The sequence below is a fragment of the Physeter macrocephalus genome, chromosome 7 (genome assembly GCF_002837175.3).
Source record: "Physeter macrocephalus isolate SW-GA chromosome 7, ASM283717v5, whole genome shotgun sequence".
Lineage (NCBI taxonomy): Eukaryota > Metazoa > Chordata > Mammalia > Artiodactyla > Physeteridae > Physeter > Physeter macrocephalus.
Window position 1 is genome coordinate 54,172,981 of NC_041220.1, and position 16,161 is coordinate 54,189,141.

At 33.9% G+C, this 16,161-nt stretch overlaps 1 protein-coding gene across 5 annotated transcripts in view; it reads left to right on the plus strand.

The window, feature by feature from the left end:
• NFXL1 (nuclear transcription factor, X-box binding like 1) overlaps window positions 1–16,161 on the plus strand; it is a 55,060-nt gene that overhangs the window by 21,615 nt on the left and 17,284 nt on the right. For all 5 annotated transcript variants that reach the window (XM_007115208.4, XM_007115207.3, XM_055086000.1 and 2 more), the window contains exons 13-18: window positions 4,790–4,910; window positions 5,137–5,296; window positions 6,020–6,111; window positions 11,836–11,857; window positions 12,288–12,428; window positions 15,168–15,334. In XM_007115208.4, the coding sequence (XP_007115270.1) occupies window positions 4,790–4,910; window positions 5,137–5,296; window positions 6,020–6,111; window positions 11,836–11,857; window positions 12,288–12,428; window positions 15,168–15,334 (703 nt within the window). The remainder of the gene's footprint in view (window positions 1–4,789; window positions 4,911–5,136; window positions 5,297–6,019; window positions 6,112–11,835; window positions 11,858–12,287; window positions 12,429–15,167; window positions 15,335–16,161) is intronic.

Genomic DNA, 16,161 nt, shown 5'->3' on the forward strand with positions numbered 1-16,161 from the left:
TGACATGATACTATACATAGAGAATCCTAAAGATGCTACCAGAAAACTACCAGAGCTAATCAATGAATTGGGTAAAGTAGCAGGATACAAAATTAATGCACAGAAGTCTCTTGCATTCCTATACACTAATGATGAAAAAATCTGAAAGCCAAATTAAGGAAACACTCCCATTTACCATTGCAACAAAAAGATCAAATACCTAGGAATAAACCTACCTAAGGAGACAAAAGACCTGGATGCAGAAAACTATAAGACACTGATGAAAGAAATTAATGATACAAATGGAGAGATATACCATGTTCTTGAATTGGAAGAATCAACAGACTTCAGACTATATTACAAAGCTACAGTAATCAAGACAGTATGATACTGGGACAAAAAGAGAAATATAGATTAATGGAACAGGATAGAAAGCCCAGGGATAAACCCACGCACATATGGTCACCTTATTTTTGATCAAGGAAGCAAGAATTTACAATGGAGAAAAGACAGCCTCTTCAATAAGTGGTGCTGGGAAAACTGGACAGCTACATGTAAAAGAATGAAATTAGAACACTCCCTAACACCACACACAAAAATTAACTCAAAATGGATTAAAGACTTAAATGTAAGGCTAGGCACTGTAATACTCTTAGAGGAAACATACGCAGAATACTCTTTGACATAAATCACAGCAAGATCCTTTTTGACCCACCTCCTAGAGAAATAGAAATAAACCAAAAGTAAACAGGACCTAATGAAACTTAAAATCTTTTGCACAGCAAAGGAAACCATAAACAAGATGAAAAGACAAACCTCAGAATGGGAGAAAATACTTGCAAACGAAGCAACTGACAAAGGATTAATCTCAAAAATATACAAGCAGCTCATGCAGCTCAATATTAAAAAAACAAACAACCCAATCCAAAAATGTCAGTGTCTTTAAATTGTAAAGTTTAGAACTAGTTTTTTGGTTCTCATGTAAAAGGATTTTATTTCCTTTTTTAGTCATATTATATCACTGACCCATTAAATTTGAATTTCATTAACATTTTAAAGTTAGTCATTAATTCATTAAATAAGTATTTTTGAGTGTCTACTAAGTACCAGGCACTAGAATTACGAGTGAAGAATTTTGACAAAGTATGTGCTTTTATGGAGCTTATTTTTTTATTCTCCCTCAATTAGAATACAAGTAAACAATCAAATTAATATAGAATATCAGATAGTGACAAGTATAGAAAGAAAATTAGAGTAAAATTAAAATTGTGATAGTTGGGATGGTATATACTGTTTTATATAGTGTGGTCAGAGTAGGACTCTCAAAGAATGACATGTGTGGGGAATCCTGAGAGAAGTAGGGATCAAGCCCTGGGCAAATGGGGATGGGGTAGTTTGATTACAGAGGCCTTAAGACACGAACATTTGAAGGAGGACTGAAGTGGTTGTTCAGGGGGACACATGTTAGGAGATGAGGTCAGAGAGATGGTGGGATAAATGATTGCTGGGGAAAGGAGAATATGTATAGGGCCTTGGAGGCCACTGTTAAAACATAGCCTTCACTTTAAGTTGAAAACCTGACTAGTTGTATGATCATTAAAGAAATTGGATCAGTAGTTTAGAATTTTCTCACCAAGAAAACACCAGACCTAGTTGATTTTATACAAGGTTTTTAACAAATGAACATTTAAGGTATGTGTAAGTTTAATCTCTTTGTGGACTATTTGATAGTGTATGTAAAAAAGGAATGTGTTCCAGCTCATTATATCATCTTTCAAGGAAAGTAAGGGAGAATTACAGGCCAATCTAACTCATGAACATGTTTGTAAAATATTAAAGTTTTTGCCACTCAAATCCAGCTATCTGGTACTACAGTATTAGCTATCCAAAACCTTAATCTATCATAACCAAGTTGGGTTTATTGCAGTAATGTATGGTTGGTTTAAGATTAGTAAATCTAATAACATGTTTCCATCACATTAACAGATTAAAGGAGAAATGAGATCATTTTAGTAAATGTCTGAAAAACAGTTGATAAAATTCATCGTCCATATACAATGAAAACTTAACTAGAAATGGAAGAGAGCATCCTTAACCTGATATAGAGTATCTGCAAAAAGGGTAGAGCACACATCATACTTAGTAGAGAAATGTTGAAAGCGTATCCCCCTCTTGTATTATTTTGAAGCAAATCCCATAAATACTTCAATATACATCTCTGAAAGATGGATTCTTAACCTGAAAATAGTTCATCTGTTTCTTAATATCAGCAAATATCTGGTGTTCACATATCTTTTTGTCTCATAAATGCCTTCATTTTTTACTTCAGTTTGTATGACTCAGAAACCTTAGTAAGATTGACATTGTAGTTGGTTGATGTCTCTAAAGTCTATGAATCTGTAATTTCCCTCTTTTTCTATAATTTTCCATCTTTTTATATATTTTCCTTTGTCACTTGTTTAAGAAACTAGGTTGCTTTATTTAGTTTCACAGAGTCTGGATTTTGCAGATTGCATCTCCGTGGTATTATTGGACATTTTCCTCTGTATTTTCTGTAAACTGTTAGTGGGACTAGAGGTTTGATCAGATCCAGGTTCAATTATTATTAATTATTTTATGGCAGAATGTTTATTTTTTAAAAAAGACACTTATTAGCCCCTAAAAAAAATTTACCTTAATGGAAAGTGTATGAAGATACCGTTGTGCAACTCGTACCATTTGTTTAATACTCAGTTACATAAGATACATAGAATCATTATTTTATGTCATTTTCCAGTATTCTAGATACCTTCATAATCAAAGTTGTACTGTAACTCATAGGGAGAGGGTGCTATCTGCATGTTTGTGCTGTGAATATATGAAAGCTTGACTTATAGTTCTTTTAAGCTTAAGGCCTTCTATGGTTATGGTTCTAGAATTACTGGACTTTTGACCCACTAGTCACTGTATTTATACTCTGTATGCTCCTTTTTCATTTAAAAAATATTATCACTGAAGTTACTTGAATTTAATCTGTCATGTTGTACAGGTGTCTGTAATGAGTTCATTAGGAAAACTGTTCAGGGAAATTATCCCTTATTGTTCTCAAGATTTAATTTTAAAAAAGGAAAAGTGATGCTGTAGTTTAGGGTGGCAAAAAGGTTATGTCTGATAAGTTTCTCTTTGATTGCTGAAGGTGAATGAAAATTATCATTGTTAAGTATGGAAATTAATATAATGTGCTGAGTAAGAACTGACATAAATGTCACTATTAATTTTTTTTAAAATGTGACATCAAATTTTCTTTTGGAAAGATCAAAATAAAGTTTGATCATGTGAGTCAGGAAAACTTGGCTTGCATTACCATCAAGATAATACTTTACTGGATTATACTTATCAAAACACTGAAGTATAAATTTGGTAATTTGTATAATACACGTGTGTTTTTTCCCTGTGGTGCTTTTTACTTTATTTCTTTCTCTGTGATCATTATTTGAATCAAAATTCTTAACCTCTTTTTGTTTTAGGGAACTGTTTTGAACTAATAGAGGCTTTCACCAGACTATTTTTCATCATTAATCTGTTTTTTATCAGGTTAATTGCTATTCAGTATTTTGCTTGGTCCTGACATCTAGGCAGCAATTTCTTGAGATACTTACTTCCTAGTTGAAGACTCTTTATTCCTTTCTTATTATTTCATTTCTAATGGGGTAGCCTATTCGGAAGAGTAGAGTGGGAAGAAAGCCCTTAGGATGATGTCAAAGCCTTGGAGAGAACTTTATAGCCTATTTGAACAAATTTCTTTTCAGTTGGTCTTTGTGTATTTCTACCCATAACAAAAGAAGGTAAAAAGCTGAAACCCTAAAAATGTTTCCTTTTGAAATGTTTAGAAGAGAAGTATTTGGAATTATAGCCTAAAATGAGATTTTAGAGTCTTTCCCAAAGCACGAGTAATGGAAAATTGACTGTACTTGTTAATAACCTTATGAGAGAAGTCACTCTTATTGGAGAATTTATCTAAAAATAATGTACTTGAATAGATGTATGTATGAAACTAAGCCAAAAAGAGTATTGCTAACATTAGATTTTCCAAAGACTTAGCTCCATTTTGCTGGTGTAGTTTTGAATGAGTAATGTGTTAAATTTGTTATTTAGAACAGAACTTTTAGCAAATTTTAAAGAAAATTCTAAAACTTTTTATTGAAGTACCGGTGTAGATACAGAAAAGTATACAAATTGCAGGTGTACAGCTTGATGACTTTTTTTTTTTTTTTTTTTTTTTTTTTTTTTTTTTTTGGTGGTACGTGGGCCTCTCACTGTTGTGGCCTCTCCCATCGCGGAGCACAGGCTCCGGACGCGCAGGCCCAGCGGCCATGGCTCACGGGCCCAGCCGCTCCGCGGCATGTGGGATCCTCCCAGACCGGGGCGCGAACCCGGTTCCCCTGCATCGGCAGGCGGACGCGCAACCACTGCGCCACCAGGGAAGCCCAGATGACTTTTTATAAACTGAACATAACCATATAACCAGAACTCAGATTATTGAACAGATCATTACCAGCATTTGCCAAACTTTTTGTGTCCTTTGTAATCATCATCCTGATTTTGAACAGCATAGGTTAGTTTTTCCTGTTTATTTTATATAAATGGAATCATATACTGTATATTCTTGGTGTCTGATTTCTTTTGCTCAATGTTATGTGTGAGGTTCATTCAGTTATTCTCATCCTAGAGTATCCCATTGTGTGAATATACTAAACTTATTGATTCTACTATTGATGGGAATTTGGGTAGTTAAGGAAATTTCTCTTTAAGTTTCAGACCTTTTTTTCAGGTAGCTGTTATCCCTGCCCAGAAACTGTAGATGTGAAGTGCAATTGTGGTAATACAAAGGTGACAGTACCCTGTGGCCGAGAACGTACCACAAGACCCCCCAAGTGCAAAGAGCAGTGCAGGTTAGTACAAAGCTCTGTACAGACTTACATCTGGTGTCAGATTTAAATTCATACCGATTTTTCATTTTGTTAGTATTTTCAATTTTGCTTTAATGTTCTAAAATATTAATATTCACAGTATGCTCATTCTGTATGGAATTAGAAGGTATATAAATAGATAATTGCACTTTAGATATAATTCTTCAATGATCAAAAGTAATTTTAAAAATTGTACTTTATGATTTAGTCGACCACCAACTTGCCATCATACAAGTCAAGAAAAACATCGCTGTCACTTTGGCTCTTGTCCTCCATGTCATCAACCTTGCCGAAAGGTTTTGGAGAAATGTGGTCACTTGTGTCCTGCTCCATGTCATGATCAAGCATTAATAAAGCAAACTGGCAGGGTAAGGGAACAGTACTATTAAGACATAATGCATTGCTGTGGGTCATATTTTCTTAATTTTACTTAGTCATTTCGACAAGCAATGATTAAGTATTTATTGGGTATTAAATACTGTGATAGGAGCTGGGGTATAAGGTAAATAATACTTGGTTTTTGTCTTAAGAAATTCACAATATAGAAAAGGAGAGAAACCAATAAATGTTTGCAAGAACAGTGTGATAGTCATGTTATAATCATCATACAGATGAGTTTGTCAGTCTTCCTTCATATACTGTAGTTTAGGGTTATAAATATCTCCTGGTTTCCTCAAAGATTCAGTGAATATTTATTGAATTCTTACTATGTGTTAAGCATTCTTCTAGATGCTGGGGAGACAACAGTGAACAAAATAATGGAGATTAAATTCTATTGGTGGAATTTGGATTTTACAATTCTGTGTTTTATTCTTTTGGCTTATGAGAAGTGAAGGAGTCTATACTGCCTTTGTTCTGTAATTTAAAAACTGGAATCTGGCTCAATTTTTAATATAAACGTGTTAGAGGGGAACAATCTGATAGAATTTAAGGATGGAATAAAATATTTCAATAAGCACAATTTGTTGAGTACTTGAAAAAACTTCAACCGGCTTGAGCAGAGGATTTGTGGAACTGTTTTCTTAGATCCTTAAATCGACCATATGATTTAACCCCTCTGACTTAAAAATTGTTATTTATTTTACTTGTAGCACCAGCCTTCAGGCCCTTGGGAACAGCCATCTGAACCAGCATTTATTCAGACTGCATTGCCTTGTCCTCCATGTCAAGTGCCTATTCCTATGTAAGTACTAGAATGTTAGCTTTTAAAAACAGTCTTTTGACATAGTTCAAAGTGTATCTTGAGAAACTTCTCCCCTTTTTCTTTCTTCAGTTCATCATTATTTCAGGCCTAGCCTATAAAGTAGCCTCTCTGTTTCATTCTTTTCCAAATATATTTTGCATACTGCTTAAAACGCTCCTCTAGATATCTTTTTTGAGTCATTTTCCCCAGCTAGAGTTTGATGGGTCAGTATAGCTACTCCTACTCTCTTTTGGTTACTGTTTGCATGGATAAATGGACAAATTCTTAGAAACACACAAACTACTGAAACTGAATCAAGAAGAAGTAGAAAATCTGAATATACCTAGTAAAAAGATTGAATTAGTAACCAAAAACTTACCACAAAGAAAACCTCAGGACCAGTGACTTCACTGGTGAATTCTAACAAACATTTAAAGAATTAACACCAATGCTTCACTAAGCAGGGGCATTTCCTGACTCATTCAGTGAGGCTACTATTTCCCTGATAATAAACCAGAAAAAGACATCACAGGAAAACTGCAGACCAATATCCCTTTTGAATATAGATGCAAAAATTCTTAACCAGATACTAGCAAACTGAATCCAGCAACATGTAAAAAGATTTATACATCATGACCAAGTGGGGTATATCCCAGAAATATGAAGTTGAATCAACATCAATCATTCATTCATCAATCATTGATTTAAATCAATCACTGTTAATACTTTATCAATAGAATAAAGGACAGTTGATAGATGCAGAAAAACATTTGACAAAATCTGACATGCTTTCTTGAACACTCAGCAATCTTGGGATAAAAGAGAACTTCCTCAGCCTGATGAAGAGCATCTGTGAAAACCCCCAGTTAACATCACACTTAATGGTGAAAGATTTAAAGCTTTCCTCCTTAAGATCAGGAACAAGACTAGGATGTCTATTCTGCCACTTCTATCCAATACTGTATTAGAGGTGCTAGCTAGAGCAATTAGACTAGAAAATGAAGAAGTAAAACTATTTGTATTTTCAGATGACATGATCATGTATATAGAAAATCCTAAGGAATCTTCACAAAAGTTATTAGAGATATTAAATAAGTTCAGTAAGTTTATAGGAAACATGATGAATATACAAAAATCAATTTTATTTCTATACACTAACAGTGAACAATCTGAAAATTGAACTAAAGAAACAGTTCCATTTGCAATAATGTTAAGAAGAACAAATGTTTTGTTTATTTAACAAATTTAATAATAGAAACCCAAGATTTGTACACTGAGAACTATAAAACATTGTTGTAAGAAATTAAAGAAGACCAAAGACTGTAGTACTGGCATTCAGATAGACATAAAGATCAAGGGAATAGAACTGACAGTCCAGAAATAAATCCATACATTTATGGTCAATTAATTTTTGACAAGAGTGTCAGAATAATTAAATGGGGGAAAGAATGCTTTTCTCAACAAATGGTATTGGGACAAATGAATATTCACATGGAAAAAAATGAACTCAGACCAACATGTATAAATTGTAACTCAAAATTGATCAGAGGCCTAAAAGTAAGAACTAAAACTATTAAACTCTTAGAAGAAAATATAGGTGTAAATCTTTGTGTCCTTGGATTAGGCATTGGTTTATTAGATATGACACCTAAAGCATAAGCAACAAGAGAAAAGATAAATAAATTGGACTTTATGAAAATGAAGTCAGAGGACATTATCAAGAAATTGTGCTTTAAGGACACTATCAAAAAATTGAAAAGAAACCCACAGAATGGTAGAAAGTGTTTGTAAATCATATATCTTGTATATTATCCAGAATATATAAAGAATTCTTAGACTGAGAGACCAAAAGACAAATAATCCAATTTAAAAATGGTCAAAGGCTTAGAATAGATATTTCTCCAGAGAAGATCTACAAATGGCTAGTAAACACGTGAAAAGATGCTCGATATCATTAATTAGAAAAATGTAAATCAAAACCACCAAGAGATACCACTTTACATCCACTAAGAAGGCTAAAATAAAAAAGACTTATGATATGTTGGTGAAGATATGGAGAAGTTGGAACCATTATACGTTGCTGTTGGGAATGTAAAGTGGTGTAGCTACTTTGGAAAACAGTTTGGTAGTTTCACAGGAGACTAAACGTAGAGTTACTATATGACCCAGCAGTTTTACTCTTAGGACTATGCCCAAGAGAACTGAAAATATAGATTCATAAAAACTTGTACATGAATGTCCGTAGCAACATTATTATTAATAGCCCAAAAAGTGAAAACAGTTTTTTATCAACTGATGAATGGATAAGCAAAATGTGGTATAGCCATACAATGGAATATTATTCAGCTATAAAAATCCATGAATTACTGATACATTTACATATTATGTGGATGAACCTTGAAAACAATATTCTAAATGAAAGAAGCCAGACACAAAAGGCCACATGCTGTTTGATTCCATTTATATGAACTGTCCAGAGTAGGCAAATCCACAGAGACAGAAGGTAGAGTAGTGGTTGCAGCGGCTGAGGATAGGAGACCATGGGGAGTGACTTCTAATAGTTTCAGGGTTTCTCTTTGGGTTATGAAAATATTCTAGAATTAAGTAGTGGCGATGGTTATACTACCTCGTGAATATACTAAACTCCCCTGAATTGTACTCTTTAAAAGTATACATTTTATGGTATGTGAATTTCATCTCAGTTTTAAAAAGGAGAAAAACATATATGAAGATCCTTCTAATTCTGATACGATTTTTCAGTGACATGCCTAACAAAACTATTGTAAAGGATATATTAAAAAATATTACTTGTCACATGAACTATCCAGTTAATATAATTTCTTATTAGAGTACAGTGTTCCTGTTTTCTTGCCCTCTTGTTTTAAAAATAACATTACATTTAATAATAATTTGGCCATGTGATAAAAGAATTCTGAACATGTGCATATAACACATATAGTATGTGCTGTATCATTTAGGGTGCCTTTTGTTTCAAGTAACAAAAACCCTAAATAAAAAGTGACATTGTAACATTTATGCCTTGCACAGTTAGACTGGAGGTAGAACTGCTGCTTCATGGTTGGTTAATCTGGTTGATTCAGTGATTTATCATCAAGGGCCCAGATTCTGTCTTTGCATTTTATCCTCAGTGTGTCCTCTTTGCTCTCAGGCTACTTGCCCTTCTGATAAACTTCTCATCCAGTTAGTGAAGTTTCCAAAGGGAGAAATGGACACTGTTTAAGCCTTCAATCATCATTTTCTTCTTTATTTAAAGACTGAGAAAACCTTTCCCAGAAGCCCCATAGTAAAACTCTTTTCACATTTCACTGGCCAGAATAGGATCACAAGACAATTTCTAAACCAGTCCCTTGAAAGGGAAATGAAATATTTGTTTTGTTTCTTTAAATAGACTGTTTTTTTAGGTGATTTTTTAGATTTGCAGGAAAATTTCACAGAAAATACAAAGGGTTCCCATATGGTCCTGCCACATACATGCAGTTTCCCTTAATATCTTACGTTAGTGTGGAATTGTACTCTTTAAAAGTATAAACTTTATGGTATGTGAATTTTATCTCAGTTTAAAAACCAAAAACATATGTATAAAGATCCTTCTAACTCTGATATAATGATTTTTCAGTGGCATGTATAACAAAATTATTATTATGAAGTATATGTTGAAAAATATTATTTGTCACATGAACTGTCCAGGTAATATAATTTCTTTCTTAGAGTAGAATTTTTTACAGTTGAGGAACTGATATTGATACGTTATTATTAACTAAAGTCTATAGTTTACCTTGGTAAAGGTTTACTTTTTCAGTTGTACGGTCCATGAGTTTTGATAAATGCATAATCTCATGTATCCACCATTACAGTACCATACAGAATAGTTTCACTGCCTTAAGAACGTCCTGTTCATCCCTCACCTCCCCAGCCCTCAAGCTTCTAGAAACTGTTGGTCTTTTTACTCTCTCTGTAGTTCTGCCTTTTTCAAAATGTCCTATAGTTGGAATCCCACAGTATATAGCCTTTTTAGCATATTGCACTTGATAATATGCATTTAGGTTTCCTCCATGTCTTTTTACAGCTTGATAGCTCATTTCTTTTTATTGCTGAGTAATATTCTATTGTATGTATATACCACAGTTTGTTTATTCATTCACCTATTGAAGGACATTTTGGTTGTTTCCAAGTTTTAGCAATTATGAAGAAAGCTGCTGTGAACGTTGATGTTCACAGAACATATGTCCATGTTATTGTGTGGACATATGTTTTCAACTCATTTGGGTAAATATGTAGGAGTGCTATTGCTGGATCATATGGTAAGCCTATGTTTACCTATATAAGACACTGCCAGACTAACACGGTGGCTGTACCATTTTGCATTCTCACCAGCAATGAATGAGAGTTCCTGTTTCTCTACATTTTTGCCAGCAATGCTCTTGTCAGTGTTTTGGATTTTAGCCATTCTAATAGGTGTTTAGTGGTATCTCATTTTAATTGGCAGTTCTTTAATGGCATATGATGTTGAGCATCTTTTCATATGCTTATTTGCCATTTGTATATCCTCTTTGGTGAGGTGTCTGTTCTCTGCTCAAATCTTGCCCATTATTTAATTGGCTGTTTAATTTCTTATTATTGAGTTTTTAAGAGTTCTTTTATATTTTGGATACAAGTTCTTTAAGAGATATGTGTTTTCCAGATATTTTCTCCCAGTCTGTGGCTTATGTTTTCATTTCACCTGTTTTTATTTAAGTGTTTTTGGCAGAGCAGATGTTTTTGGTTTAATGAAATCCAACTTAACCATTTTTCTTTCATGGATTGTGTTGTATTTAAAAAGTAATCGCCAGACTCGAGGTCACCTAGGTTTTCTCCTATGTTTTATAGTCTTGCATTTCACATTTAGGTCTGTGATCCATTTTGAATTAACTGCTGTGAAATGTATAAAGTCTGTTTGTATTTTTTTCCATGTGGATGTTCCTTTGTTCCAGCATCAACCGTTTGTTGAAAAGACTACCCTTTCTCTGTTTGATCACCTTTCTCCTTTGTCAGAGATCAATTGGCTATGTTTGTGTGGGTCTATTTCTGGGCTCTCTGTTTTGTTCCATTGATCTATTTGTCTATTCTTTCACCAGTACTGTACTGTATTGATCACTGTAGCTTTATAGTAAGGGTTGAAGTTGGGTAGTGTCAGTCCTCTGCCTTTGTTCTTCAGTACTGTGTTGGCTATCCTGGGTTTTTTGTCTTTCCTTATAGACCTTAGAATCAGTTTGTTGATATCCACAAAATAACTTGCTGGGATTTTGATTGGAATTGTGTTGAATCTAGATGAAGTTGGGAAGACGTGACATTTTAACGGCATTGCACCTTTCTATAGATGAACATGAAATATCTCTCCATGTATTTAGATCTTCTTTGATTTCTTTCATCAGTGTTTTGTAGTTTTCTTCATATAAATCTTGTATTTATTTTGTTAGATTTATATCTAAGTATTTCATTTTTATGTGTGCTAGTATAAATGGTGGTGTGTTTTTAATTTCAAATTCTAGTAGTTCATTGCTGGTATGCAGGAAAACAATTGGCTTTTGTATATTAACTTTGTATCCTGCAACCTATGTGCTTATTTTTTATTCTTAACAAAAAAACTAGTAGAGTTAGCATCTTTGCTTTAAAAATATTCTTTTTGAAGACTGTATAATGTTTCATTTTATTTTTTTCTTGCAGGGAGTGTCTTGGGAAGCATGAGGTGAGTTACAGGCACAAACTTTAAGTAAAGCTTGTAATCTATGTACCTCTTCTATATGATGGTTGTTAGAAATAACAAAGTCAATGTATTGTCTTTTTAGTGCTCTAAAGAGTACAAGAGTTTGTCTACTAATTTTTAAAATACACAGTGCTTTTGAGAATTAGCCTATGTATATGCATTCACTGCAGAATCATTACATTGAATTTCCCTTTTAGGAATAGAATGTTTTGCTCCTTGGCATTCATTCTTTGGATTTTTTTGGATAGGTTACTTTGATTTTGATAATAACAATTATTAATGAAAATGTATTAGATGAAACTTGTTCTCAAATGATAACAGTCATTTTTGAAACATGCTTCCAATAGGTTGTGTGTGTGTGTGTGTGTGTGTGTCTGTGTTGCTGATTTTCCTTTTTTTCTTAAATTTTAAGGTGAGCCCACTACCATGCCACACTGTAGGACCCTACTCTTGTAGGAGAGTTTGTGGACGAACCTTAGATTGTCAGAATCATACATGTATGAAAGAGTGCCACAAAGTAACTGAATTTGATTCCTGCACTGACAAAAACAAGGTAATGTCCTTGGGTTGAATGTATACATGCTTACAGTATGCTTGAAACATTTTTTTCAGTAATTTTGCCATAAATACTTTCCATTTTGCTATAACTTCTCTTTCCTTTTTCTTGCCCTCATCCCTTCTCCTTCCTTGCCTTTCCTCAGACAACCAACTTTAACAGCTTGGTGTATATCTCTCTGTATCTTTGTGCTAGTTCATAATAATATGCCTTTTAATTTGGTACTGTTTACATGCTATACCTGGGTTAATACATAGGGTTTGATTTTATGATAAAAGTACAGAAATTGTGTCTCTTTTTAGATAGTAAGTAGCAGTATCACCTCTACTGCTATCCATTTATATCTCTGAGTTTAGTCTGGAGCATTTGCTCTCAGCTGTTTTTTAAACCTAATACATGTGGTAGATGTTCACAATTTTAATAAATTCTCAGTCTTTTGTTGGAAGTAAATACCATCACAGATACGAGATATGTATAAGTTATGTGAAATTTACTGAAAGCATTTTACAAGCATATGAGAAATCAACCATTCAAAGATGTCTAAAAATTGCCATTTCACAAGGAAAAACAAATGTAGCTGATCACATTTTAATTAATATTAAATTTTATTTTTAAAATAATTAATATTTTTTCCTAGGTTTCCATTCTATAGGGAATCATAATAATATTAGCAAGTGTGCTTAATGAGGAATAAGCCAAAGATTTTAAGCTTCATTTTATTATTAAGTAACATTACAAGTGTTTAAATTGTTACTATGAATTGTGTTATTGAAAATTTCACTTGCATTATTAGATATTTTGGTCTTTGATTTGGTAATTGTAATGCATGACAACATAAATGTCTATAGTGTCATTCTTCCTCATGTGCAGATATATATGTAAATCGTATTGCTTATAATTTCTTCACTGAGTCATGCCTTGATCCTCAATAAAAATGTTCTCATGATAAAATGAAAAAGTATAAAATCAAACTAACAATGATTCAAAACCACTTTAACTAGTTAGAGAATAGCTGCTGTATGGCTTTCCTCCATTAGACTTCCAGAATATCAGATGAATCAGAAAAAACTCATTTGAAGAAGTGATATGACATGTTTGGGGAATTACCTTGGATTATCCCAACATGGCTTCCTAGGCAGTCAGTGCCTGTGGTAAAATATGGGTTATAAGTTATGTACAGTTCTTCTCAATTTAGCTACAAATCCACCCTATCTCCCACTCAGGGAAGGCTACTGCAGCGTAAGTGAGTGGAAATTATATTATTTTGGGGGATAACTTTGCAATCATTCTCATTTATGTATTAAAGGTTAAATAATTCAGAAACTTTAAAAATTAATTCCTTACTGTAACATCCCTATTGAGACCCACTGGAGAAAGGCTCTTAATAGGTCTCTCTTGACCCACATGCCTTTGGAATTTTTAATGCAGTTTCTACCTTGAGGTATAGCACAGAGCCTATAACACAGCAGGTATTCAATAAGTGTTTATTGAATTAACTGAAATCAAAGCTCTTTTGCTTCTTACGTCTGCTCTACTCTCTTTCCTTCCCTTGCCTTACCCTCAGATCTCAGTTCAGTCAATGCTATTCTTATGTGGAATGCCTCTGATTGATACCATTAGCAGCAAATATAACCCTAATTCATTGGCTGTAGTGAGTGGGAATGTGGTTAACTGGGGAAAGGTGTTAGGGTGATGGCAATCGCAATGGTGTGTATTTTGCAAGCAAACATGGGCTGAAATATTTTTTGACTGATTGAAAGAAGAATGAGGATATTTTCTCTTTGAGGAAAGTCTGTCATCAAAAACAAATTAAAAAGAAAACATATATATACCTACATAATCACACATACATAGTTATACACATGCATTTCTTCTATATTAGGTATGTTACAGACCCTTGCCACTCAGAGTGTTGTCTACAGACCAGTGGCATTGGCATCACCTGGAATCTTGTTAAAAATGCAAAATCTCAGGCCCCGCCTCAGCATTTTAACAAGATTCCCAAGTGATTTTTTTTTAATTGGTTATGAAAGGGAGATAATTAATTTTCTTTTTTATATTAATTAATTAATTTAATTTTGGCTGCACTGGGTCTTCGTTGCTGCGCACAGGCTTTCTCTAGTTGTGGCGAGCGGGGGCTACTCTTTGCTGTGGTGTGCAGGCTTCTCATTGTGGTGGCTTCTCTTGTTGTGGAGCACGGGCTCTAGGTGCACGGGCTTCAGTAGTTGTGGTGCACGGGTTTAGTTGCTCCGCGGCATGTGGGATCTTCCCAGACCAGGGCTTGAACCCGCGTCCCCTGCATTGGCAGGCGGATTCTTAACCAGTGTGCCGCCAGGGAAGCCTGTGTGTTGCTTTTTTAGTTAGGTGATGATCATGCTTCTAGGGTGGAAAATGTTTTTACTCTGTTTTTTTTTTATTCTGCCACTGACTAAGAAGTAATTTACATTTTAATAGGGATGCTTAATGTAATCACAAGTCCATTTTAAAGGTGAGACAGTTTGATCAAATGAGGTTTGTAGACATAAAAATCTTTGTGAATAATGGTCCTATTGATGATCTTGCTGTTATTCATTTTGAATATTTTTAAAAGAGTGAACATGGCACCATTTTATTAACTATTTCTAAGAGCTACAGAAGTACTTTCTTTTAATGGGATATATAAATTTTATAACTTTAACATATATAGAAATGTTAGACTTCTGTATTTAGATGATTTATTTCCTTGGTACTTATCAGGCTGGCCCAGAATGCCTTCAATGTGAAGAAGGGTGCTCTAAATCACGGCCGCCAGGTTGTCCTCATCCGTGTGTTTTGCCATGTCACCCTGGAGAGTGTCCTCCCTGTGTTCATATGCTTAGAGTAAAATGTCACTGCAAGATCACAAGTCTTTATGTGGAATGTAGGTAAGTGGACTGAAGAAATATTCTTGTTTTACTAAAATCATTTTAACTTGTATATTTTCATAATTCAGAACTCTTTATAGAATACTTTAAGGAATATTTTTCAGGGTGGTCCTTAGGGGCTGGAGACCTAGATTTTCCAGTAGAGATCTGGAAGGAAGAAATGTAGACTATTTCATCTTCTAGATACTTTACCTTGATTTCAACCGGGACAGTTCTGCTTTTTTCCACTTGGGGATTCTGTATAAATTTTGTTAGAAAAAAATTTGCTTTAAAAAAAAAAACAGGAGAAGCACTCCTATAGCAGATTGTTCAAAAAACAGTGTCAGCTAGAGTTTTGTTGGATCAAAAGTTGACTTGCACATAGTTACTTAGGCACAATTTTTAAATCATAGATTTAAAAGGTAGCTTTTGTTTATTACAAATGTTGCTGTTGTGGCATTTATACTAGGATATGACCTCTATATTTTCCTTATTTAAAAATGAAATTTTTTGCTTGTGGATTATGTAGAGGGAGAAAAAAATTACACTTTTTTCTGTTTAATCATGATCGAATGTAATTAACCTAACTTGTTCAGCTCCATTTCACTTAAGTCTATAAAGTGGGTTTTTTGTAAGTATATTTTATTCAGATTAAATGTTCTTTATATATAAATTTTTTAAATTTATTTATTTTTGGCTGCGTTGGGTCTTCGTTGCTGCGCATGGGCTTTCTCTAGTTGCGGCGAGTGGGGGCTGCTCTTCATTGCTGTGCACGGGCTTCTCATTGCAGTGGCTTCTCTTGTTGCGGAGCATGGTCTCTAGGAGCACGGGCTTCAGTAGTTGTGGCT